The sequence below is a fragment of the Ovis aries genome, chromosome 22, assembly GCF_016772045.2.
Source record: "Ovis aries strain OAR_USU_Benz2616 breed Rambouillet chromosome 22, ARS-UI_Ramb_v3.0, whole genome shotgun sequence".
NCBI classification, from domain to species: Eukaryota; Metazoa; Chordata; class Mammalia; order Artiodactyla; family Bovidae; genus Ovis; species Ovis aries.
This window is the reverse complement of record NC_056075.1, coordinates 44,790,000-44,814,944: the sequence shown is the minus strand read 5'-3', so window position 1 is coordinate 44,814,944 and position 24,945 is coordinate 44,790,000. Positions and strand designations below refer to the sequence as shown.

General features: G+C 52.2%; 2 protein-coding genes across 7 annotated transcripts in view; one reads left to right on the top strand and one right to left on the bottom strand.

Moving 5' to 3' along the window:
- The window catches only part of BCCIP (BRCA2 and CDKN1A interacting protein), a 17,367-nt gene extending 16,709 nt beyond the window's left edge, over positions 1 to 658 (bottom strand). For all 3 annotated transcript variants that reach the window (XM_042238629.2, XM_042238626.2, XM_004020261.5), the window contains exon 1: positions 493 to 658. In XM_042238629.2, coding sequence (XP_042094563.1) covers positions 493 to 633 — 141 coding nt within the window. In that variant the 5' untranslated portion in view covers positions 634 to 658. The remainder of the gene's footprint in view (positions 1 to 492) is intronic.
- UROS (uroporphyrinogen III synthase) lies at positions 78 to 24,769 on the top strand. 4 transcript variants are annotated; one of them, XM_060404587.1, is made up of 12 exons: positions 1,010 to 1,151; positions 7,956 to 8,118; positions 9,315 to 9,465; positions 9,799 to 9,887; positions 10,070 to 10,153; positions 11,746 to 11,842; positions 13,099 to 13,173; positions 15,173 to 15,247; positions 18,857 to 18,937; positions 19,754 to 19,839; positions 20,820 to 20,918; positions 24,342 to 24,769. In XM_060404587.1, the coding sequence occupies exons 4-12, from the start codon at positions 9,825 to 9,827 to the stop codon at positions 24,474 to 24,476; spliced, it is 795 nt and encodes a 264-aa protein (XP_060260570.1). In that variant the 5' UTR covers positions 1,010 to 1,151; positions 7,956 to 8,118; positions 9,315 to 9,465; positions 9,799 to 9,824; the 3' UTR covers positions 24,477 to 24,769. The 4 variants fall into 4 exon arrangements, with proteins under 4 accessions (XP_060260572.1, XP_060260570.1, XP_060260571.1 ...); XM_060404588.1 differs by lacking the exon at positions 9,315 to 9,465; XM_060404589.1 differs by lacking the exons at positions 1,010 to 1,151; positions 7,956 to 8,118; positions 9,315 to 9,465 and adding an exon at positions 78 to 380.
- The last annotated feature ends 176 nt before the right edge of the window (positions 24,770 to 24,945 follow it).

The window sequence follows — 24,945 nt, the reverse complement described above, 5'->3', positions numbered from 1 at the left end:
GAGACTTGAACAACGGAGGGAAATCACAGCAGGAATAATACAGGCGGCGCGAAGAGCTGAGGAGGAGGCGGGCCTCCGGGAAACGCGGCTGGGCCGCCGTGAGGGAGGCGGGTACCGGGACCCCCGGCGCGGAGGCCACGGGGAGAGCAGTGGACGGACTCGGGGCCTTGACGACCCAGGAGGATTTGTGGCTTCAGCCTGAGAACCAAACACAGTCACCGAGGAGGGTGGTGCGGCGATAGGAGGGCTCAGGGCCCTCCGCCGCCCCGGCCTGCGTAGGCCTTCTGAAAATACCTTTGTGGCTGCGGTGTGTCAAAGACCGACGTGGTGCCTGTGTGAGGGCCTTTCCTCATCTCCAGGATCTGTTTCAAGACCCTCAGGTAGGGGGAAGCCGCCACTTCAGGCAGCTCACCCATTCACACGGCTTTGGTTATCAAAAAGTTTGCTTTTTTCCTAGACAGAAGGTAAACCGGGGTCGCACGGGCGTCTCACCTCATTGACGGCCTCGTCCTCTTCCTCTTCTTCTTCGTCACTGTCGTCTTCGTCCTCCTCCTCCACTTCATCCTCCTCTTCCTCGTCGCCCAGAGCCGGGGGCACAGGGCTCACAACACGCCGCTTCGGCCGGGACGCCATGTTGCCGGCGCCTCTGCGCCTGCGCAATCCCCGCGCGCCCGCCCTTCTGGATCCACCCATTCAAGCCGAGGTGGGGCGGGTAGGAGGGCACGAAGACCCTCGGCGCGGAGTCGGCGTCAACCCCACAGCCGTGAAGTCCGAAAGTCAAGTCCAATTTGGGGGGTCCTATCTTGGCCTTTTCTAACTGCTTCCATTGAGCGACTCGTCTTTCCAAGGTTCTCCTCACCCCCCCCCTCGCTTTGCGCAGTGGTTTGACCCATCTCATTAGGTCGCCGGGCCTGGGTGTCAGTGCGCATGCGCGAGCTTCGGCGTGTGCTCCTGGATCTCCCACCGCGGGCGCAGGTGACCAGTAACAGGGGGCGGGGCTTGGACTGTCGTCCTGGCAACGCCGGCCAAGAGGTGAGGGGACCGCCCTCCCGGCTCTGCGCTGCGCGCCGCAGCCCGGCGGCCTGCAGGCGGAAACCCTGAGAGTCCGTCCTGGAGTGGGCGCCTGCCCAGCGCCTCGTCAGCCCGGTTAGGTAGGTGTCGCTTGTGCACGGTACCGGCCAAGACAGGAGTTCCGCGGACTCACGGGGACCCGTCTGCGGCACTGCCTGTGCGTGTCGATTTGGCAGCGGAACCCCTTAGGTCGCTGCTGGCCTGGGTGGGCGCTGGGCCGTGCTGCGCGGTCACCGAAGGGAAAGAAGGTTCCGGGACCAGAGCAGATGCCCCAACCCGGCAGGCGTCGCCCAGCACAGTCGGTGGCACAGCCTTGTTCATAATCAGTGAATGCGATCCTGATACCTACCCTTAGCCCACTATTCTTAAGCGCATTTCTCGGTCTGAAGGTTTCTTTAAAATTCACGCATCAGCTTCGTCTGCTTTAGAGCAAGTTGTTGTTGGTTCAGTCGCTAAGTTGTCTCCAACTCGGGGACCCCCATGGACTGCAGCAAGCCAGACTTGAATGCAGGAGATTCGGTTTGGATCCCTGGGTAGGGAAGGTCCCCCTGAAGAAGGAAAGGAGTATCCATTTCAGTGTTCTTGCCTGGAGAATTCTATGGACAGAGGATCCTGGCCCATGGGGTCTCAAAGAGTCAGACAGGACTGAGAGACTGGCGCTTTCACTTAGGGCTTTCCTGGGGGCTCAGACAGTAAAGCGTCTACCCACAATAAGGGATACCCGGGTTCGATCCCCAGGTCGGGAAGATACCCCTGGAGAAGGAAATGGCAACCCACTCCAGTACTCTTGCCTAGAAAATTCCATGGATGGAAGGAGCCTGGTGGGCTACAGTCCATGGGTTCACAAAGAGTCGGACACGACTGAGTGACTTGACTTTCACCTTCAGACAGTTGAAGGATCTCCCTTCTACCTGGATTTGATCCCTGGGGTCACCAAGATCCCCTGGAGTGGGAAATAGCAATCCACTCCAGTATTCTTGGCTGCAAAATCCCACGAACAGAGGAGTCTAAAAAAGCCAGACATGACTGAGCAATTAACACTTTCAGGGCCTGTGGGGATATCTAAAGGACAGACCTGAGCCCATTTTGAGAAAACACAGTGGAGAGGACTGTGGTAAACTAGAGAGCGTGCACCCAGCGGCTCTGCAAGTTGTGGCCAAGTGGAAAAGTGTTCTCAGTTCTCACTTTGCAAGAAAACCTGGAGTGCTGGACTTTTACCAAAAAACATGATTTGTAAAATTGTGCCAAATAAAAGTCATCTACCAGTCAGATTTATCCCACAGACTGCCAGTTTGCAGCCTGTTAATGTTATTTGGGGGAAAAAAGTCACCAGAGAAGACATCAGCTTTCTGAGAGCGAGGTCTATAGCTTTCCTTTTTCTCTCTGTAAAACGAGCAGAGTAGGTGGGAAGTGTGATTGCAAAAAAGGAATGAGCTGTCCCTGAGTCTTGCCCCCTTCTCCTCTTGCCCTCGATCTTTCCTGGCAACAGGGTCTTTTCCAGTGAGTTGGCTCTTTGCATCAGGTGGCCAAAGTAATAGAGCTTCAGCTTCAGCATCAGTTCTACCAGTGAATATTCAGGGTTGATTTCATTTAGGATTTACTGGTGTGATCTTGTAGTCCGAGAACTCTTCAAGAGTCTTCTCCACCACAGTTTGATCATAGGAATTCTATTTTTAATGTTTTGAGGAACATACTGTTTTGTAGTTTGCACATTATCCTCAATAAGTATCTAGTTCTTTAATAAGAGGGGAAAAGCCTTTCTTTGTGCCTTGGGATTAGTCCCCAGTGTTCAGCTCATGGTCAGAGTGTGAGTTAGAGCAGTGAATATAAATAAATGGACTACCCATGGTTTTTGTCCTTCAAGAAAGTCCAGTACTGGCCCCAGGGAACTTCACTCAGTCAGAGACTAGATTGCCAACCCACTGGCTCCCCTTAGCTTAACTCAGAATTTATCTTTTTTTTTTTTTTTTACTGGAATATACTTGCTTTACAATATTGTGTTAGTGTCTGCTGTACAACAGCATGAGTCAGCTATATGCATACAGATATCCCCTCCCTTCGGAGCCTCCCTCGCAACCGCCCCCGCCCCCACTGCCCCACCCCTCTGGGTCATCACAGAGCACCGAGCAGAGCTCCCTGGGCTGTACAGCAGCCTCCCACTAGCTACGTGTTTTGCACATGGTAATGTATGGTTGTGAATCGCAGTCTCCCAGTTCATCCCACCCTCCCTTCCCCGCTGTGTCCACATGCCTGCTTTCTACATCTATGCCTCTCTTCCCGCCTTGGAAATAGGTTTGCCTGCACCATTTTTCTAGATTCCACATACATGCGTTAATATTTGGTATTTGTTTTCCTCTTTCTGACTTATCAATGCTCCACTCTGTATAACGGAGTCTGGAGTTTATCTTAAAGGAGCAGAGAGCTGGTAGCATATGCTTGCGAGACCGGGCCTGGGCTCCAGACTGGGTTACATTGTATTATGACCTCTGCCAACTGCTGTGTTGTGCAGCCTGAGCACATTACTCAAACCTGCAGAACTTTAGTTTCCTTTTCTGTAAAAAAGGGATAATACGCCCTTCCTTGCTGGTTTAAATGAGGATTAAGATCTTGCATGTAAAATGCTTATCCCCGTAAATTACACATGTAAGTGCCACATGAAAGGGCAGCTGCTTTTATTGCTGCTACTCAAAGCAGCAGGACATGGGTTAAAAGTATGGATTTGAGACGTGGCTCTCTTACCAGCAAAGAGGCCTTAATCAAGTCAGTTCCCTGTCTGTTTAAGGAAAAGTGGCCATTCCCCACACTCCAAAAATTGCTGAGTAAATCTAAAACGTTGTTTTCCCACAATGCGAACAAATATTTGCTGAGCATCTACTATGGGGAAGAAAGTGGCCCAGGGAAACCATTGGTTCAAACCTATTTCACAGATTCAAGAACAGATACCAAGAGAAGGACAGCATAGACCAGAACCCAGGTTTCAGCCCCTCTGGCACAAGATTCTTCCACACCACCAGGCCTCTTGCCAAAGTCCAAAGTGACGCACATACAAACCTCCTTGCATAAAAGCCTGAGAATATACCCCATTCTCCCCTTTCCTGTTCCAGGCTTCCTCCTGTTGCTGTGATGCAGGTGTGTGAAGTTGCTCAGTCATGTGCGACTCTGCAACCCCATGGACTGTAGCCCACCAGGCTCCTCTGTCCATGGGATTCTCCAGGCAAGGATACTGGAGTGGGTTGCCGTTTCCTTCTCCAGGGGATCTACTCAACCCAGGGATCGAACCCAGGTCTCCTACATTGCAGGCAGACGCTTTATCCTCTGAGCCACCAGGGAAGCCAGGTGTCAACTGAAAAAAACGTTTTTTGTTTTAAACTTGATTGATTGATGGCTGCTCTGGATCGTCATTGCTGCGCACAGGCTTCCTCTAGCTGCGGTGCACGGGCTTCTCGTTGATTCTTAACCACTGGCCCAGCAGGGACGTCCCACCCCCTCCCTTGTTGAGAAGGGGTCTGTGGACCTTTCTCTGAGCCCTTGGATTCAGCCCTGGGCTGGATTTACCCAGTAGTTCAGTGACTGGTACCTGTCAGTTGTGAGAGGGTAGATGTGAAGGAGAATCAATTCTCTGCACAGTCTCAGCTTTAAACCTTCAGTTACTAAGAAACGTACCAGTGTGTTGGCATGACTGAGTGCACGTGTCCATTGATCTGTTTCTCAGTGAACTTGGAGATACTGGTTCTGGCGTGGCCGGGAAGCTTCAGCGGTGGCTCCTCTTAGTTCTACCTTAGAGATGCTTAGAGCAATGGCAGAGAAGGGCCAAGGGCAGTATTTGATTTTTATTTTTCCAGTCCTGCAGCCCATCTCATGGAATTTCTAAGCAGTCATTATCCAGAAGGTGTCGGTTTTATTATCCGAGAGAACCACAGAGTAGAACCCAGAAGAAATATTTTCCTTATTTGCAGTGAGTAGATTTGGTTTGCTCTCACATGTTTTTATTATCCAACTAAGGCTTCCAATCCCGAAGAAAGGCGATGCCAAAGGATGCTCAAACTACCGCACAATTGCACTCATCTCACATGCTAGTAAAGTAATGCTCAAAATTCTCCAAGCCAGGCTTCAGCAACTGTGAACTCCCTGATGTTCAAGCTGGTTTTAGAAAAGACAGAGGAACCAGAGATCAAATTGCCAACATCCACTGGATCATGGAAAAAGCAAGAGAGTTCCAGAAAAACATCTATTTCTGCTTTATTGACTATGCCAAAGCCTTTGACTGTGTGGATCACAATAAATTGTGGAAAATTCTGAGAGAGATGGGAATATCAGACCACCTGACCTGCCTCTTGAGAAATCTGTATGCAGGTCAGGAAGCAACAGTTAGAACTGGACATGGAACAACAGACTGGTTCGAAATAGGAAAAGGAGTACATCAAGGCTGTATATTGTCACCCTGTTTATTTAACTTCTATGCAGAGTACATCATGAGAAATGCTGGACTGGAAGAAACACAAGCTGGAATCAAGATTGCCGGGAGAAATATCAATAACCTCAGATATGCAGATGACATCACCCTTATGGCAGAAAGTGAAGAGGAACTAAAAAGCCTCTAGATGAAAGTGAAAGAGGAGAGTGGAAAAGTTGGCTTAAAGCTCAACATTCAGAAAACGAAGATCATGGCATCCGGTCCCATCACTTCATGGGAAATAGATGGGAAACAGTGGAAACAATGTCAGACTTTATTTTTGGGGGCTCCAAAATCACTGTAGATGGTGACTGCAGCCGTGAAATTAAAAGACGCTTACTCTTTGGAAGAAAAGTTATGACCAACCTAGATAGCATATTCAAAAGCAGAGACATTACTTTGCTGACTAAGGTCCACCTAGTCAAGGCTATGGTTTTTCCAGTAGTCATGTATGGATGTGAGAGTTGGACTGTGAAGAAGGCTGAGCACCGAAGAATTGATGCTTTTGAACTGTGGTGTTGGAGAAGACTCTTGAGAGTCCCTTGGACTGCAAGGAGATCCAACCAGTCCATCCTAAAGGAGATCAGTTCTGGGATTTCTCTGGAAGGAATGATGCTAAAGCTGAAACTCCAGTACTTTGGCCACCTCATGCGAAGAGCTGACTCATTGGAAAAGACTTTGATGCTGGGAGGGGTTGGGGGCAGGAGGAGAAGGGGACGACCGAGGATGAGATGGCTGGATGGCATCACTGACTCAATGGACGTGAGTCTAAGTGAACTCCGGGAGTTGGTGATGGACAGGGAGGCCTGGCATGCTGCGATTCATGGGGTCGCAAAGAGTCGGACACAACTGAGCGACTGAACTGAACTGAAGACTTCCCAGGAGGCCCAGTGATACAGAATCCACATGCTAATGTAGGAGACTCAGGTTCGATCCCTGGGTCAGGAAGATCCCCTGAAGAAGGAAATGACAGCCCACTCCAGTATTCTTACTTGGGGAATGCCATGGACAGAGGAGCCTGGCAGGCTACAGTCCATGGGGTCACAGAAGAGTCAAGCCTGATTTAATGACTACATAACAACTGGGTAGCTGTCATTCATTGTCTCCTGTGAGTCGCTCCGTGCCTTGGGAAGGCAGAGGGTATTCCCATTTAATAGGGGAGAAAACGAGATCACGTCGTGGCCAGTCAAGCTGGGACCAGAACCCGCCTCCCTTGGCCCTTAGTCCTGTGCCTGTTCGGTGACCCTGCACTTCCCTCCTTATGTTGCCCCAGAGAGAAAAAGGAAGAGAAAGAGCAAGCAGAACAGTACATCCATCAACAAGACATCTCCATTGCTACTAAGTCCAGACTCCCTAACAGGGCCAGACGAGGCCATCTCCCCACTCTCCCCTGCACGCTCCAGCCGCCCCAGCCCTCTCCCCACCCCTCAGGCTTGAACCTATGCAGCCTCCAGTCTGAACATGATCCTCCAGGAACATCGGGTCCTCCAGGAAGCATTCTGGGCTCTGCATGGGTGAGGATGTGGGTCCCACTGCTCTAACAGAACCGATAACATTGGTTGAAACAGAACGTTTCTTTCCTCTGATGTAAACACTCTGGCTGACTGGTGGCTCTGCCATGCAAAGAGGTCCTGCTCCTTGCATCACCCCCAGGGCAAGACCCTGCTCTTACTGGCCAACCCCATCCATCCTCCACCCGGCAGGGAGGCAGGAACAGCACTTCCTTCCAGGCGGGACCGGAAGTGTGTGCGTCACTTCCACTTCCATCCTCTGGACCAGCACCTCCTCACCTGACCACATCCATCTACACATATTTGTCCCGGGCATCCACGTGCCCGACGTTATGAAGGGCTCCTGTCTGTGAGCGGGGAGGGAGGAATGGATATTTGGGGATCCGGTAGATCCCCATTTCTCGGTGAACCAGAGTCTCCCTGGTCCTCGCACTTGAGTCACGCCTGCCCTTCTCCCCTGGGGAAGCCCCAGGCCCCTTTCTGTTGTTCAGTCACTAAGTCATGTGCGACTCTGTAGCACCCCAGGTTTCCCTGTGCTTCAGTCTCCCAGAGTTTGCTCAAACTCGTATCCATCGAGTCGGTGATGCCATCCAACCATCTCATCTTCTGTCACTCACTTCTGCCACTTAGTGACGTACATCCCTGAACCCCCAGATTGGGAGGTGTGTCAGCCAGGGTTCAGCAGAGAGAACAGTAGGGGATATAATCAGGAGACTTGGTGCAAGGAATCGCTTTGTGCAGCTGTGGGGGCTGGCGAGGGAAGCCTGGAATCCACGGTGCAAGCCGACGGGAAGGGCAGGCCGGGCTCGGGCACTACCTGCAGCTGCGGCCGCAGTGGGATTCTTTCTTCCTCGAGGAAGCCTCAGTTCTGCTCTTTAGGCCTTCCTGTTGACTGAAGCAGGCCCTCCCCGATGCCCTAGGGTCATCTCTTTTACTAAAGCCAACGAATGGCGAGTGGATCACCGCCCAGCAACACCTAGGTTGGCACTGCTGAATAAATGGAGAAAACGAGCCCGGCCAAGTTGGCACCTAAGAGTGAGCATCCTGGAAAGGGGGATTTCTGGTTTCTATGTTAGACGCATGGTGAGTAACTTCAGGAAATGATAGACACGGTGCTGCTGCCTCTTTCCCCAAGCCCCCCCTCAACCACCACCCCCCCCCCCCAGCTCTCCAGCTAACTGCTGGAAAGCAGCAGTAATTGAACTTGGCTTCATAATTATTATTAGTTCACCCAGGATTGGTTGCTTAGATACAAAGCAATTCATTTGGAGCCAGAGTTTCTAAGATGTCCCATAGATGTTATAAGTTTCCAGAAATACGTTCAGTGATTATTTATTAGTAATGGCTCCCAGTGTTAACACATTTCTGCTCCAAACAATATATTCTCTTTGACAATTATCAACCGCTGTATATTAATTAAGTAATTGCTAGTCTAATGCTACTTGTGGGATGTAATCTGCGTTTCCAGCAGAGTTTGTTCTGCAGGTCTTTGGCGGCTTTTGTTTCGAGAGCTTTGGATGGTTATAATGTGCTTTTTCCTCCTTTGATACAAGAGGAATTTAATGTTTATTGTAAAAATAAAATTGGATGATACAGAAAGAGATAGAGGAGAAAATAATCACCCTAACCTAGCAGCAAAGAATATTCTTTCATGTATATGTGTATATAAAATCTGTAAGATCAGACATGTTATGCAATTCTGTATCCTGCCTTTTTAAACTTTAACATTATTTTGTGATTAAACAACCCATGTAATTTAAGTTTTTTATGGATATTTTAGTGATTTTTTGTAGACTTGTACCATGATTCATTTAGCCATTCTCTCCCTGTTGGACATTTACATCGTTTCTAACTATTTGCAATTATAAAGCATACCAGGATACAAACTTGCAGCTGAGTTTTGAGGATCTAATGAATATCGTGGTGGTTATAATCAACAATATTGTGTTATCAACTTCAAAGCTGCCAAGAGACTAGATCTTAATTGCTCTTACCACAGAAGAGAAATGATAATTTTATGAAGTGATAGAGATGTTAGCTAATGTTACAGAGGTAATTGTGTCACAACATATAAATGTATTAAATCACACTTGTACACCTTAAATTTGCCCTATGTTATATGTCAATTAAAAAAAAAATACCAGGACGAACACCTTTATATTAATCTTTGCACACATTTATGAGTAACACCTTAGAATTTATTCTAAAAGTGAAACTATAGGAAGAAAGGGTATGAAGTATGTACGCCTTTTGATATATATCAACAGGCTTTTTTCCAGGTTTCTCAAAAATTTTTGGAAGATTATCTCATGGTACTTGACCACATTGTAAAACATATGAGAAGAATCAATATAATCATTTCCTAAAGAGCTTATAAGCAACTGAGTAGATTTATCAAGAAATGGAAGTAATTATTCCTTTCCTTAAAAGGTACTCATTTCTCTTATTTATTAATTGATTCAACCCAAAATTTGCATCGCTTCTCTTCTGTGAGTCTCCAGTGTTCCGCTAGGACACTACCTTTCCCTAGTGGCTTTAATCCGCCTTTTCAAGTGATATCAAGTGCCAGCCTGCTGTCCGCAGGCCTTATCGGTGACAGGGTCTTCAGAAGGAACAAGCCCATAAACGCCAATTCATTGTGGGGGAGGGAGAGGCCAGCCAAGCTGCTGCTGATTACCTGCGCCCCATGTCCGCCCAGCCCGCTGACCCTGCTCAGGAAGAGCTTTGGTGATCAAGTTAACATCCCCTTTCCCTGCCCTGTAGCACCCTGTAAGGACTGCCAGGCCATAATGAAGGTTCTTTTGCTGAAAGACCCCAAGGAGGACGACTGTGGCCAGGACCCCTACGTCAGGGTAAGTGCTTGGCACACCCAGTCCCAGAACGCCTGGCCCTGGCTTGTGTTGAAGTCAGTCAAGGGTGGGGCGATCTGCTAACAGCTGAGGAGTGAGCACAGTGTAAATTGTGAAACAGGCACCTTTTCCTTATTTTCCAAAAAACACCCTGCCAGCTCAAAGCTGTATCCTTTTATTTGCAGGAGCTGGGATTATATGGGCTCGAAGCCACTTTGATCCCTGTTTTATCGTTTGAGTTTCTGTGTCTCCCCGGTCTGTCGGAGAAGGTAAGGTTCGCCAGCCTCTGAGCACCATCGTTTTCCAATGAGACACCTTTGGTTTCCATGGCATCCTTCCCAACCCGAATGGGAAGGACCCGTTGATGAACACTTGGTTTAAGAGCACTCGTCTCAGTCTGGCGACGTGAACTCACCTGCCCCAGGTCTCAGCCTCTGTCGGATCCTCAGCCCGAGCCTCTAGCAGCCCCTCCAGAAAGCCGCCTGAGCCAGAGGCGGCCCGCGGCGAGGCCCCGCCTGCGGGCTGTCAGAGGCGCGGACCCTTCCCCTTCCTCCTCTCCTGCAGGCCGCGCCCCCCGACCTCAGCAAAGAGGCCAACAGCTGTTGTTTCTCCCCAGGCCCGCACCTTGGCCGGGTTCCGCAGCAGATTAGAGGGAGGGTTGGGACTACTGCCCCCGGGTTGGGGTGATAGATTACAGCCGGGGACGGCCCCAGGGAAGCCCCATCGGAGCAGTTCCAGCTAAAGATTCGGTGCCCAGCAGCCTCCACCACTGTGCACCTACCACCAGATAACCTTCCCAGGGGCTCCATTCTGGACACGTGGGCCGAGAGTCGGGGGCTTCACGGGGTGGGTGTGCCCACCCCTGCCCACTGGGCTCCCAGGCCACTATGAGCCCCAGGCTCCCCCCTCCGCAACCCCCCCCCCACACCACCACCTCCATGCTCTGCATATTGGAGTCTGCCCGTCACGGAGCACCTCTCTGCTTTCTCCCTTCCGTTTGAGCTGAATGTTGAATTATTCGTTCAATAGTTGGCATCTGCCCTGACTATGTGCTGTGAGGACTACGTAAGGGACCCCCATAAGCAGCTTTAACGGAAGCAGAGCTCATCATCCGAGCTCGTTGCTAGGACCCCGATGGTCTGAAAAATGCTAGAAACAGGAGCCTGTCTCCCCCAGGTAGTTTGTTTCCTGAGGGGGTGTCTGAGCTCCAGCTGAAGCTCTGGTGGTGCGGTGAGTCAGTGCTCAGGCTTGGGCACCGTGGAGACACGTGCTCAGATCACAGCTGCACCCCTCACCTCGGCTGCTTCCTCATCCTCGCCAAGCCTCTGTGTCAAACCTCTGTGTCTTAATCCGATCAATTCGAGACTTTCCACCCGTCACAGGGTATTGTCACACATTCAGTGCAGCAATGTGTGTAAGACAGCCCACTGCCGGGCTCAGAATACGTGGTCAGTAGATTTTGTCCCCATTTTTATCCTCAGAAACCGGGGCTTCAGCATTGATATCACTTCTTGAATATTCCAGTGTATTACGGATGCAGGTCCAGTCTGCGGTCCTCCCTACACCCCAGCCATGCCCAGGCTGAGTTACATCCCCTCTGCTCCCTTATGCCTGCCACCCCGCATCACACTGACCCGTCCCTCCCCAAGACTGTGAGCTATTTGAGGGAAATGCTATGAATTTACCTGTGTGCCCTTAAAGACCTAGAGTAGTTCCAGGCACATAGTGAGCTCTCATGTCTTGAGTGGATGGATGGATGGATGCATGTAGTTTGCCTACTACTTTTGTGAAGATGTGGAATCTTGGGCAACGTTGAACTTGGCCATCGTATAAAATTCCTCTGCCGTTGTTTGGTGTGCAGCTGTCTCATCCCGAAGGTTACGGGGGACTCATTTTCACCAGCCCCAGAGCGGTGGAAGCCGTGGAGCGGTGTTTGCAGAAAGACACTAAAGCTGAAGGTGAGGGCGGGGTCTGCTGTGAATCCCTCTGGATGTCACTCTGGTTTCTCCCGTCGGTGATGCTCAGTGTGGAAAGAGCTGGACCTCACGTTTGAAACAGCGCAGTGACTTTTAGTTCAAAAAGTATTTAGGTACTGAGTTCCTTTCTGTCTGTGTTACCTTTGGAGGGAAGAAGAGTTGAGATTCCTTCCTCTAGGCTGTTTCTTGGTGTCCCACCCAGAACAGCGTCACCTGGGAGCCTTCTGATGGGAGCAAGCACTTCGAGGTGCCAAGTCCCCAGGAAACAGGACTGTGCTGCCTACTAAACGCCCAGACGGGTGTCAGATCTTAGGAAGGAAAAACTAGTGTTTCCTTGGATCTCCTAAAAGGGTGTTGAATGCCAAGTGGCCTTGTGATACTTTTTTTTTTCCTTCAGTATTTCTTTAACCCATATTTGTCATAAAATGATAACGTCCTCTATAAAACTGTGTTTGTTTCTGAACCTGAAATGTATTATCTCTACTTTGACCTAATGGATAAATGAGCCTTCCTATCTGAGATGACAGTTTGTTGACTGCTTTGGTTTATGTCCCAAATAAAATCACTTGTATCAGATGGCAGAGGATGGGGTGGTTAGATAGCATCATCAACTCAGTGGACATGAATTTGAGCAAATTCCAAGAGATAGTGAAGGACAGAGGACTGCATGGTGCAGTCCACGGGGTCGCAAAGTGTCGGACAGCAAGTAAACAGCAGTTGCTTTATTAGAGATTTAAATTGCCTCTTTTTCACAAGCAGTAACTTTTTTATATAAAAGTCTAGATTTTGGGGGGAATTCCCTGGTGGTCCAGTGCTTAGGGCTCAGTGCTTTCACTGCCGTGGCTGTGGGTTCAATCCCTGGTCTGGGAGCCAAGATCCCACAAGTCTCATGGCGTGGCCAAAGGAAAAAGGGTAGAGTTTTATATTTTAATATCACCAAGCAAATTAATTCTTCATTATGTTTGTTTACTAGTATTCATTAAAAATGCTTCTAGTGCCAGCTGTGGAAATGACTTACTATTTCAAGCAAGGCATACTGACACATTTGGCCAAAGTGATTTTTAAAAACTTGCCTGCAGACTATGAATAGAATATAAAAATGGATTTTAGTTTGAGATGCTGTTCTTTATATCTGGTCATTAATAGTTTGCCTTGCTCACAAGTGTTTTAGGAGGAACAAACAGCTGCAGGCAGCCACTGTGGTATCTGCAACTCACATCGAATTTCATGTTTTACAGTCTGGAAGAGGTCTCTGAAAGAAAAATGGAATGCTAAGTCGGTGTATGTGGTGGGACATGCTACTGCTTCTCTAGGTAAGCAGTCAAGGCCCAAATAAAACACCAAAGAATGACTGTGATATTGTGGTTATAATAAAAAAATGTATATTTGGTCTTTATCCCTATTCCTGGCCCAGGCCTCCTAAAACCCTTGGAATTTCCTAAGTGATAAGAAAAAAAAAAAGGTGTCTTTTGTTATTCATAACATCTCTTTCAACTCCATCTGAGTTGACTTCACTGAGGGGACTTTGGGGAAGCCCCTAGATTGGGGGCTAGTTGCCTTGGGAACCAGTCCCGTGATTCCAGTGGGAACTTTCAGATCCTGCCCTCCCTGCCCCCTACCTCCAGGGAGAAGAATGGTGGGGTGCCCGGAGGTTGAATTAATGACCAGTGACCAGTGATTTAGTCAGTTGTGCCCATGCAACGAAGCCGCCAAAAAATCCAAAGAGCAGTTTCACGGAGGAGCCGGGAGGCCCAGACCCCGAACCATCCCTGCCCAATGTAGCTCCTCCATCTGGCTGTTCATTGACACCCTTTGAAATACCCTTCGTAAGAAGCCAGCAACAGTAAATTACACCTTTTCCCTGAATTCTGTGAGCTGTTCTAGCAAGTGACCCAACTCAAGGAGTGGGCCGGGAGACCCTCCAACTCAGAGCCGGTCTGTCAGAAGCACAAGCGACGACCTAGGTCTGAAGTGGGGGTGGCGTGATCCGGGGAACTGAGCCCCGGATCCTTGGGATCTGACGCTGCCTCCTTGGAGAGAGCGTCAGACGTGAGTTAGGTTGTCGGACACCCAGCTGAGAGCCGGAGAACTGCTGGGTGTGGAAACCTGCGCCCCCTGAGCAGCCAGCGTGCAGAGGGGTGAGTGTGGTGGAGAGCAGAGGAGAGAGGGGAGCAGGAGGTGTCCTCCCCACTGACCTGACTTAGTTCATGGAGCCCCGTGGTTCAGTTTAAAAGATTCTTTTCCTTACTCAGTTTATAACAAGTAATTAGTCCACTACATAACGATGCCGATAAGACTGCAGTGAAATAAATATATTCAGATATGGCTAAATGGCATTGAAAATCAGTTCCCATGTTTTGAGAAATACTTGGTCAGCATGTATTCAAAGGCTTTACCAAATTATCTGTACCCTTTGGCCACTAATCCCTTCTCTGGTAATCTATCCAAAGGTAATAATCCCAAATAGGAGAAATGTTTTTATCAGTTCAGTCGCTCAGTCGTGCCCGACTCTTTGCGACCCCATGGACTGCAGCACGCCAGGATTCCCTATCCATCACCAGCTCCTGGAGCTTGCTCAAACTCATGTCCACTGAGTCGGTGATGCCATCCAAGCATCTCATCCTCTCTCGTCCCCTTCTCCTCCTGCCTTGAATCTTTCCCAGCATCAGGGTCTTTTCAGATGAGTCAGTTTTTCGCATCAGGTGGCCAAAGTATTAGAGTTTTAGCTTCAGCATCAGTCCTTCCAATGAATATTCAGGACTGATTTCCTTTAGAATGGACTGGTTGGATCTCTTTGCTCTCAAAGGGACTCTCAAGAGTCTTTGCGGGGAGAGGGTTGGGATACACAATTATATCGTAGTGTTACTTATAATGTAAAAAAAATGAAAAACTCCAAGTGTCCACTAACAGGGGAAGAGTTCAATTTAAATTATGATAGATCTGTGTGATGGTTATGTAGTTTTTTCTTTTATATATACATCTTTATTTTGAAGGGAACTTACAGGAAAAGTATAAATACAAGGCAAAGAACTGAATTTTTCCTGAACCTTTTGAGAGTAAGTTGCTAATTTGACCCCGTATCACCCAGAGCCACAGGTCTGGGGGCCGCGGGGAAGGGGGGCCGCAGGCTGGGACCCAGCTCCCTCTCGGGTGCACAGTGCCTCTTCCCACCTCCCACGCCAGCTTCCAAGGGGAGACACTCCGTGTCTTTGCGAAGCATGTGCCTTCGTCTCTGCATCTTTAAAACACTGCCCTGGAACAGAAGGACTTTAACAACCGTGTAAATACATAGATGTTGTTGTTGTTTTCCAGTGAACAGAATTGGCCTGCATACAGAAGGAGAAACCTGTGGAAATGCAGAGAAGCTTGCAGAATACATTTGCTCCAGTAAGTAGAGTAGGGCCCCAGTCGAGCCCGGTGCTGCTGTGGGGGGCCTCCCAGCCAGCGCCTCGGGGCAGGCCGTCTCCTGGGTGCTGTCTTGGTAATGCCACAGCTGATATGAGTGCGTGCACCCCTCTGGGCTCTTGTAGCTGCTGCTGTCTTGTATCAGGTGCCTTGTATCTGCTCCCATCTGTGCTTATCAGGTTCAGCCCACTGCCCTCCACCCGCTCCACCCAAGGACTGGAGACAACTCGAACTTGACACAGAATGAAAGGACTGGAGACAAAACCAGGAACAGGACTTTCTGGGGATTGTAAGGGGCAGGTGAAGGCAGCAGGAGCTACTGGGCACCGTCTGTCTGTCTGTCTGCCTGCCTGCCAGCTCTCCCGCCTGCCCTTCCTTGTAGGAGCCACTTCCTTCTCTGAATTTCCTCCCCCACAAAGCCCACTCCTCCATGAAAGAGCACCCCCTACCCCATCATAAGCTCATCATCGGGCAGCACATGGGCTGAGACTTAAAATGGCACAGGTTCTAGGGAGGTTTATATTTCAGCAGGAATTAGGCTTTGCACTAGTTATGAAATTCTCAGCTTCTGGCATGAGCCAAGCTTTCTGGAGCAGAACTCTGGAAGAGAGAGAGCAGAGGCTCAGTGTGTCTGTAGGGGAGCCCCCACTCAAGCTGTGTGTCCCAGCCCCCACCCCCCGGCTGTGCCTGCTCCAGCTGCACACAGATGCTCACACGCTCGTGTGTCCTTATCACGTTGGCCCCTCCCTGACACATGCGTGTCATCAGACACCCCCATGAACCAGCTCACCTTCTGTTGCTGAGGAGATCGGGGCCATGCCCCTTGAGATCGATGGCCCCTCTGTTGAGGACCGGGTGCAGGCAGCTCTGCAGGCCTGTCCTCTGCCCGTCGTAACAGGAGAGCGGCCATAGACCATGTGCTGGGCTCTGACCCGGGGCCGCGGTGTACAGGCCCTCTCTAGAGCTTCTCTGAGCTTGGCGACAGGGCCAGTTGCTTGCTGACACCCAAGGTGTTGCTGTGAGTTTGTCTGGGAGAGGGTTTTGTCTTCTCTGTCCCTGGTGTTGGCATCGGTGTGGGCAGGGAGGGCAATACCTTAACCGGGAACTTGTACTTCTTCTGGGGCCATTTTGTGTGGGGCGTGGTGTGTTGGAACATTTGTTCTCAAGGTGGCGCTGGCCTGTCTCGGTCTTTCTGAAGTCTTAGGGGGCCCTCCTGTCAGGAGCCAGTGCCGTTGGTGAAGGGGCTCGGGCTTGTGTGTTCCTGTTGACCGCTGGGAGCCCCCCCTGCAAGAGTCCTGGGCCTCCCCTTCCCCGTGGGCCAGGCCTCCCGGCGCTCAGGCAGCGGACAGTGGACGTTGCGGGTCCCACTCACTCTCCTCTTCCCACTTTTCTCTTATGGATGACCTTATTTCCTCTTTCCTGGGTCACTGTCACTGTTGGTATCGAGGGCTGGGCATTACTGGGTGGTCAGCTTGGCCCTGGCACCTCTCCACCACCATCCACTATGGTCCACTGTGGGAGCCACATGTGCCTGTTTAAATTTAAATTAATCAAAATGAAAAAACAAAAAACGTGTTAGCCCTGTCACACGGAGCACAGGCCACAGCTCAGCCACCCCTCTTGACTTGGGGCACCGCAGGGGTGGCCTGGGGGTGCCCCAGGGTTGCCCAGCACGCTGTTTGGCAGGCTTGTGGAAGCTCCGGGGGGCTCGTGACCATCCAGGGTCCCAGAGCTCCAAGGGGACAAGCGGGAGGACGGACTCTGCACGGCTCGACCAGTGTGCGCCTGTGGGTCCTAATGAACCTTCAGTTCCCAACTAGAATCACATCTAAATGAGAATCCATCCTGACCAATAAGGACTTGCCCCTGGTTTCTCCTAGATGTTTAGGATTTTCTTGCAAGTCACCTCTGAAGCCTGATCCAGTGCATTCTTGGAGTAGAAAGGCCAGTTCGTAGTTACTGCTTATTTGTTTGACTGAAATACTTCTTTGCTCCGTGACGGGCACTGTTAAAGTGCTTAAAGCCATCACCTCAGTGAATCTGGTAGTTTCTTGTTCTGATGGACAGGTCTTCCCTCCCAGGGTGACCCTGCTGGCGGAAAAGAAAGGACGAGTGAAGTGGTCAGAGGCAGAAGATGACTCTTAACAGCGTCTTCTGAGAGAAAGAGGAGGGGAGGACGTCAGAGGCAGGCTTATTTATTGATTTTTAATCTCCCTGGATTATAGTTGATTGGTTACTCAGGTTATTTGAACTGTCCCCCTGGACTTGCAGCTGAGCTGACCGACAACTGGTTCCTGCCAACCTGCCCACTTCCTGGGCTCTCCTTCACGCACCCGCCCCCACCATCAGCCTCATCATCCTGATTATCCGCCGTAAAGTGCCCACTGCTAGCAGGCCTGAGAGGGCACAGACCTGGAGGTCGTTAGAGTTTCACAGACACACGTGTCTCCTCCAGGAAAATGACATTTACACACTCCCTCTCATCACGCGCGTCGCCTGCAGAGACTGAAGCCCCTGCCCCGGCCACGTAGCGCGCTTTCAGGACTTTCCGCGCAGCTGCCGTCTTCTGCCCAGCAGGCCAGGCCCTCTTCCTGTTAAAGGAGTGCAGAGCATCCGAGCCCCGAGGTTCACCATCCTATGTGGGGTTAGACTGTTGCCAGGCCCTTTGTGCTCCCTGTCATCTCAGGGAGACCTCACTGCTCACCTCTGCAGAACACTCAACCAGCTTTCACACTGCCCTGTTTAGCTGAGCTCATCCAGAAAAGGAATTTTTAAAATTCATTCATTCATTCGTTTTCCATAAATGATCTTACGACGAAGATGATGAGTGGTGTGGTCAAGCAGTGCCCTGGTGGGAGATGCCGTCAGTTTCCATGGTGATGAGATGGGCCGTGGGTGTCCTTCCCCCAGAGGCTGTTTGCCGTCAAGCCTCCACTCTTGGGGAGGATTCTGACACCTGACGGCCCATCAGTTTTGTTGGGAGCTGCTGTCTCCATGGTGTCTCCACAATTCTGCAATTAGAGGCCTCCACCTGATTCTCCCAGAGCAGAGATGTATGCGGGGGCAGGAGGCAGGGCCATTCTGAGCAGGCTGGGCCTCCCCACCGCCGGCATCCCTCAGCCCCTGGGGCACCTGGCCTGGTGGCCGCCATCCCCACCATAACAGAAGTGGCCCTGCAGCTGGTCTCTGTTGGGGCGGCTGCACATCCACCATCCACGCCCGGCTCCCATTTGCTGCCTGCCCGTGGAGCCCAGGTTCCAGCTACTTCCCTCCCAGCCGGTCCACCCTGGAGGCAGAGACTGTTTACTCTGGGGCCAGTACTGGGCCTGACCTATGACCCAGCTCTTCATGCTCACCACTGCCCGGGGCCACCAGGGTGGGAGGGCCTCCTGAAGCTAGGGGGATTGCAGCCCGAGGCACGCATGAGCGTTAGTGTTCCACATGCTGCCCCCAACCCCGCCATGACCCCGAGAGCTTCCTCCACTCTGTCCTGGAACCAACGTGACCCAGGGCGGTGCCTGGGGCTGAGCCTCCCACACCCCTGCCACGTTACCTTCGGCCTTTCTACAACGCCTGCCTATTTATTCGCAGGGGAGTCATCGGCACTGCCTCTTCTGTTTCCCTGCGGAACCCTCAAGAGAGAGATCCTGCCAAAAATGCTCAAGGACAAAGGTGACTGAATGCACTGGTCCTCGGGGCCACGCCTGCCCCGGCCTCTCCGGGTCCCGAGAGCCTGCCCGCGCAGTGACAAAGCGTCACCCCAGAGCCCTCGAGGGAGGGCAAGGCTGGGCTGGGCCAGTGGGCCGGGAGGTGGGCGCCCCTCGTGTTAGGTTTGGGGTGCAGTTGCCTTCCTGCTTCAGATCCGCTCCCCACAACCCACTCAGCTCAGCTGGGGGCTGGCGGGGAACCCGGAGCCCTCACTAGGACCTCGGTGGTGGCGGGGTGGCCGGGACCCCTGGGTGGGCACATGGGGAAGCCGGTCTTCAGGGAGAGCCGATCTCTTCAAGCACGGGGTGGCCTGCAGCTCAGCTGACCTAGACCTGCTCCTGCTCCAACCCTGGGCTCCATCCCAGGCTGTCTGGGGCCCTGAAAGCTCGTGGCCGCTGACCCCCCAGGCTTACAGACCCCCGTGCGGTCTGCCTCCAGCCCTGGCCCGCAGGGTGGGAGTCCACATGGACAGCAGCCACGGCGGAAGTGGCCAGGGCCAGGCCGGTGGACAGTTCACACAGACGCAGGGACGAAAGGAATCATGGTCCCGAGGGGGGCTGAGGCTTCGGGACCCCATCCTTCCTTGTCATCTGCGCCTCCTGCACCGTGTGACCCCTCTGCAGCATCCGGTGGGGTGTGGAGGGCCGGCCCAGCCCCCGCCCCTCGGTGCCCGGCCGCTTGCTCCGGGAAGGTCATGCGGCCCTGGGGGGCCTCCACTAACGGAGCCCCATGGTCCGTTCCCGGTGCAGTAAAGTCTGTCTCGGTCTCCGTTGTGCCCAGGGATCCCCTTGGAGAGCGTGACCGTCTACCAGACTATTCCACACCCAGGGATCCAGGGGAACCTCACCAGCTACTACACCCAGCAGGTGTGTGCCGCTTCTCAGGAGCTCGGGCCGGGGGCCCCCGGGTGGCACAGGCAGGGTTGAGGGGCGCCAGCCTCCTGACACTGGTTCCACTGTCCATCGCAGCTTGCGACTCACGGGGGGTGGGGGTGGGGGGCGGGGAGTGTCCCTCCTTTTGGTTCCATCTCTATATCTGGGAAGTAGGAACAGACCCAATCTGGTAAGGTTTTTCAAGGGTTAAAGGAGATAATTTACGCAAAGCCCTCTGTGTAGCATTCAAGAGTGAGAAAGCCCGGGGTCGCAGTGGACTTGACACTTGGGTCGGTGGTGGAGCTGCAGGGCAGAGGTTGGAGAGGGGTGAGGTGCACACCAGGCGGGCCCACGGGGCGGGGCGTGGTCTGGGTCGAACTGGGGAGGCAGCGGGAACCTTTGGAGGCTTCAGGCAGAAGAATGCTCGGCTCTTGTGGGGTTGATGGGAGCTTTCCACATCTGCACCCAATAAGACGCCTCCCCTTCCTCTCCCAGGACAGGCTTCGGAATGCCTTGCCGACCTGGGAGGCCCTGTTAGCACCAACTAGAGCAGAGAGGCCCAGTGGGCCCGTCTGTCTGCTCCATCTCCAGAAGCCACGGAGAGGGCCAGGGAGCAGGCTCCCTGCTGTCTGACTTGATCGGTGTGCTTTGGCCACAGGAGCTGGAGGCGCTGTCCACCCCTGGGTGCTGGGTCCCAGATGCCTGTGTCCTCTGGCCGGGCAGACGCAGACGCGAGGGCGGCAGAGCGCCCAGGGAACAGCGCCCAACCTCCCCCACCCCGCCTCTAAACAGCTCTCGACCTGGGCTGCATCTCTAGGGAGCCTGGGACCCAAACCAGTGGGGCCCCTCCTGCTGCGAATGCCCCTGGGCTGCCCCGGGGTGCACCCTGGGCTCCAGGGGTGATGGTGACCAGCCGAGGAGCATCTTTCTCCTCAGCCCCTGGCAAGGGACTGACTCCATTCTCCCCTCTCCAGGGTGTTCCCGCCAGCATCACATTTTTCAGCCCCTCTGGCCTGACACACAGTCTCAAGCATATTCAAGAGTTATCTGGTGACAGCATTGGCCAAATTAAGGTACGATATTCAGTGGGCTCTTGATCTTTTTGTTTCAGATCCTTTTGTTTGTTTTAGCTTTTACTAATTATCCTAGAATTTCCATGCGAAGTCAAAGCACTCCTGAGCTCGCAGAGTCCCTGATGGCAGCTCTGGAGAAAAGGCAGGGCTGGACTTGCCTGCGGTCCAGGGGTCAGGCCTCTGCACTTCCACCGCGGGGAGTTCCAGCCCTGGTCCAGGAAGTCCTCGTGCTGTGCAGTGCGGGCGTCGGGACTCCCAGGCCCCTGTGCACAGCCCACAGCGCCGCTTCCTGGCTGGTGCTCTTGGACAAGTTACTTAACCTCTGTGAGCCTGTGCAGCGTGAGGACAGTTATCCCTCTGTGGTCTTCGGAGACATGTGCGTGGTCTTCCCTGATAGGTTCGTTGAAAGAGTTCAAGTCAAGCCGTTAGCTCAGGTCCTGGCTTGGCTATTAGCATGCTTCCCCTTGTTTCCCATCTGCCTTGAAATTATCTATTCTAAAATCCTTTCTCCTCTTTGGGGTTTTTAACTCAAAGGATTTCCATTTGTACTCTTTAGGAGTTGGCAAGTAATCACAGCCCTGTAATGGGGATGCTCTTACAGGGCCCGAGGGGGACTGGGGAAGGGCTGCTGGTGGCCCAGCACACCGGGGGGGTCGGGACTGTCCCTGCCTTATAGACTGGTTCCCCACTCCCACCTCAGCCCCAGGCAGGGGCTCAGAGATGGAACAGAGATGTGCTGTTGGGGGCCTGGTGGGGAGTGGGCTGCCCTGCTCCAAGGGCCCCGTCCACAGCCTGGGTCCAGCCCCGTGGGCTCTGTGGGTCCAGACAGGCCCCTGGTGGTAAATCTGACAACAGAGCTCTCTAGATGCGCCCCCTCCTGTGACCCGTCCGTTTCAGGGAAAACAAAAGGCTCACGTGGAAACGTCATCTTGTGACCAGATTGCTTCTGCTGAAATTATGCTTGCTATTTGTTGGTTCCCAACTTCCGGGAGTTTCTTTCCTTCTTTTTTAATGTGTTTTTTTTTTTTTTTTTAAAGAAAAAAACAGCTTTATTGAGAGATAATTCACACACCATGAAATTCACTTTTTATGACTTAAATATCTGCCTTTTAAAGTGTACAATTCAGTGGGTTTTAGTAAATTCACGGAGTTGTGCCGCCATCATCCTCTCATTCTGGAACATTTTAATACCGTGAAAGAAACCGCGTGGCCGTGAGAGTCGCGCCCCAGCCCCCCAGCCACCACCGGCCTTCTCCCTGTCTCTGCGGACCTCCCTGTGTTCTGGACTTCCCATACAAACGGAGTCGCACCACACACGGTCTGCGGTGACTGGCTCGTTTCACTTCGCCCGATCGTTTCAGGGCTCACCCGTGTCGTCATGTACCGGCTCTTCATTTCTCTGCGTTACCAGACAACAGTCCATTCTGTGAATACACCACCTTTTATTTATCCACTCATCAGCTGGTGGACATTTGGATTGTGTCCTCTTTTGAGCCATCATGAGTAATAGCTGAACATTTAAATACAGGTTTTTGTGTGTGTGAACACGTGTTTTCATTTCTCTTGAGTGTATACCTATGAGTAGAGTTGCTAGCTCATACGGTGACGTTATGTTTAACATTCTGAACGGTTGCCAAACTGTGTTCCAAAGTGGATGTACCATTTTGCAGTCCCACCAGCAATATATGAGGATTCTAATTTCTCCATATTCTTGCCAACACATGTTATTTTTTTTTTTTTTTGTCTATATGATTATAGCCATTCTAGTGGGTATGAAGTAGTTTCTTTGTGGTTTGGGTTAGGATTTCCCTAATGACTAAAGACGCTGAGCATCTTTTCATAGGCACGATGACCGTTTTGATACCTTCTTTTAAAAAAATTTTTTTGTATTTATCTTTGCTTTACAACATTTGTGTGATTTCTGTCGTACATCAACATGAATTCACCTTAGGTGTACATCTGTCCCTTCCCTCTTTAATCTCCCTCCCACCTCCCGCCCCTCCCCACCCCTCTAGGTTATCACAGAGCACCAACTTGAGTTCCCTGAGTCTTACTATTTTGATATCTTCTTAAGAGAAACATCTGTTCACATCCTTGCCACTTTTTAACTAGGTTATTTGTCTTTTTGGTGTTGAATTGTAAGAGTTCTTTTTGTTTTTTTGGATGCAAGTCCCTTATTAGATACATGATTTGCACAAACTTCTTCCCATTCCGTGACTTGTCTGTTGACTGTGTTGATGTTGTCCTTTGAGGCGCAGAAGTTTTTTTTAACCAGTGTTCTATTTTGTTGCTTGTGGTTTTCATCGTGTCTAGGAAACCATTGCCTCATCCACGGTCATGAAGATTCACTACTATTTGTTTTCTGTTGTAGTTTTAGCTCTGACATTGAGGTCTCTGATCCGTTTTGAGTTAATGTTTGTGCATGGTGTGAGGTAGGGGTCCAGCTTCATTTTTTTGCCTTAGGGAGGTCTCTTAAGGGGTAGCTGCTTTGTGGAAGGGGTGGGAGTGTGGGGGCTCCAGGAGCCCCAGCTTCTGTGTAAGCAGCCTCCTTCCTTGCCCCCACACGCCCCTGGGGAGGAGCATCTGGCCACCACTTCCTAAGACTTTGTGAAGGAGATATCTCATCCTCTCTCTTGCCAGCCTGCCTGGGGAGGGGCGGATGGGCATGTCGGGCAGGGGCTGCCATCTTCAGGGGGCTCACCGTCACAGACCACTCCCCGGCAGGTCCCTGTCCATGGTGTGAGCACAGAGGGGGATGGGATGAGCACCTCTCTGCCTGAAGCTGTCAATCTTCCCATTTCACCCGCCTCGCCCTGCCCCGAGCTAGCACTGAGAGGCAGGGTGATTGAGCCCCTTTCACAAATGAGAAAACTGAGGATCGGAAAGGCTAAGTGACTTGCAATGACAGCTGGCAGGGGCCAGAGTCACAGCAAAACGTGGCCCAGGCCACTGAAGCTTCTAACCTAGGATAATGACGGTCCTGTGACCACCGACGGGCACCAGGCATGGGTCTGTGCCAGGCACAGGCCAAGTGGTTACACGTGTTGCTCATCTAATCCTTGGAGCAGCCAGATGAGCAAAGCTGTTAACTTTTCTGCTTCATGGAGGTGGGGACAGAGGCCCACAGAGGGTGGTCACCCTGAGGCCACTGTGCTGTGGAGCTGCCGTTTGAACCTGACCCCCTGGCTCCGGGCCCCGGTCTGGACTGCTCTGCCTCCATGGGGGGCCCGGCTGCCGCCCCTGCCTCACAGAGAGCTGCTTTCCAGGCTTTGTTCTGTGCTCCCACCACGGAGGTCCTGACCGATTCCAGACATCATCCTAACAGGATGTCCAACGGGCCCTGCACCCGGTGCCCCCTGCATCCCCCACCTCCCCTCCAAAGGCCTGTGGCTCTGCTGAGACCCCTCTGTCTTCTTCCTGCAGTTTGTGGCCATTGGCCCCACCACAGCCCACGCCCTGGCCGCGCAGGGCCTGCCTGTGAGCTGCACCGCAGAGAGCCCCACGCCACACGCCCTGGCTGCCGGCATCAGGACGGTGCTCCAGCCCCACGCGTGCTGAGTGCAAGGCCCTGGCGCCCTCCCCGGGCTGGGTTGCTGCCTCCGAGTAGAGCCAGGCATCGGCAGGGGCTCCCGGGAGGCCGCTGCCCTCATGCTCCTGCCCCTGCCCAAGGAGAACACCCCCTGCTCCCCGCCCAGCACCAGGGACTGGACAGGCCGTGGGGCCGGCATCAGGCCTGCAGGCACCTGGCGTCCCCCCAGGGTGGCCAGCGTGGACCCTCGCCCAGCGCCCACAGCTCTTCCGCGGCAGGAAGGAAGCCAAATAAAGCTCACTGGCCACTCGGGCTGACCATGTGTTCTTGTCACTTGCTGTGTTTGGGGAAGAAGCAGATATGCCCGCGTGCTGAGAACTGACAAAGCTGGCGTGAAGAATAAAGCTCGCTGTGTGTGAAGGAGTTTTATTCATCTTGTGAAAAAGAGCCTCTGGGCTTCCCAGGTGGCGCTAGTGGTGAAGAATCCTGCCCATGCAG

Coding starts and splice junctions, on each gene's coding strand:
- UROS (XM_060404589.1), top strand. CDS start 9,825: ATGAAGGTTCTTTTGCTGAAAGACCCCAAGGAGGACGACTGTGGCCAG. Junction 10,154..11,745: donor TCCCCGGTCTGTCGGAGAAG/GTAAGGTTCGCC, acceptor TTTGGTGTGCAG/CTGTCTCATCCCGAAGGTTA. Junction 20,919..24,341: donor ACAGCATTGGCCAAATTAAG/GTACGATATTCA, acceptor TTCTTCCTGCAG/TTTGTGGCCATTGGCCCCAC.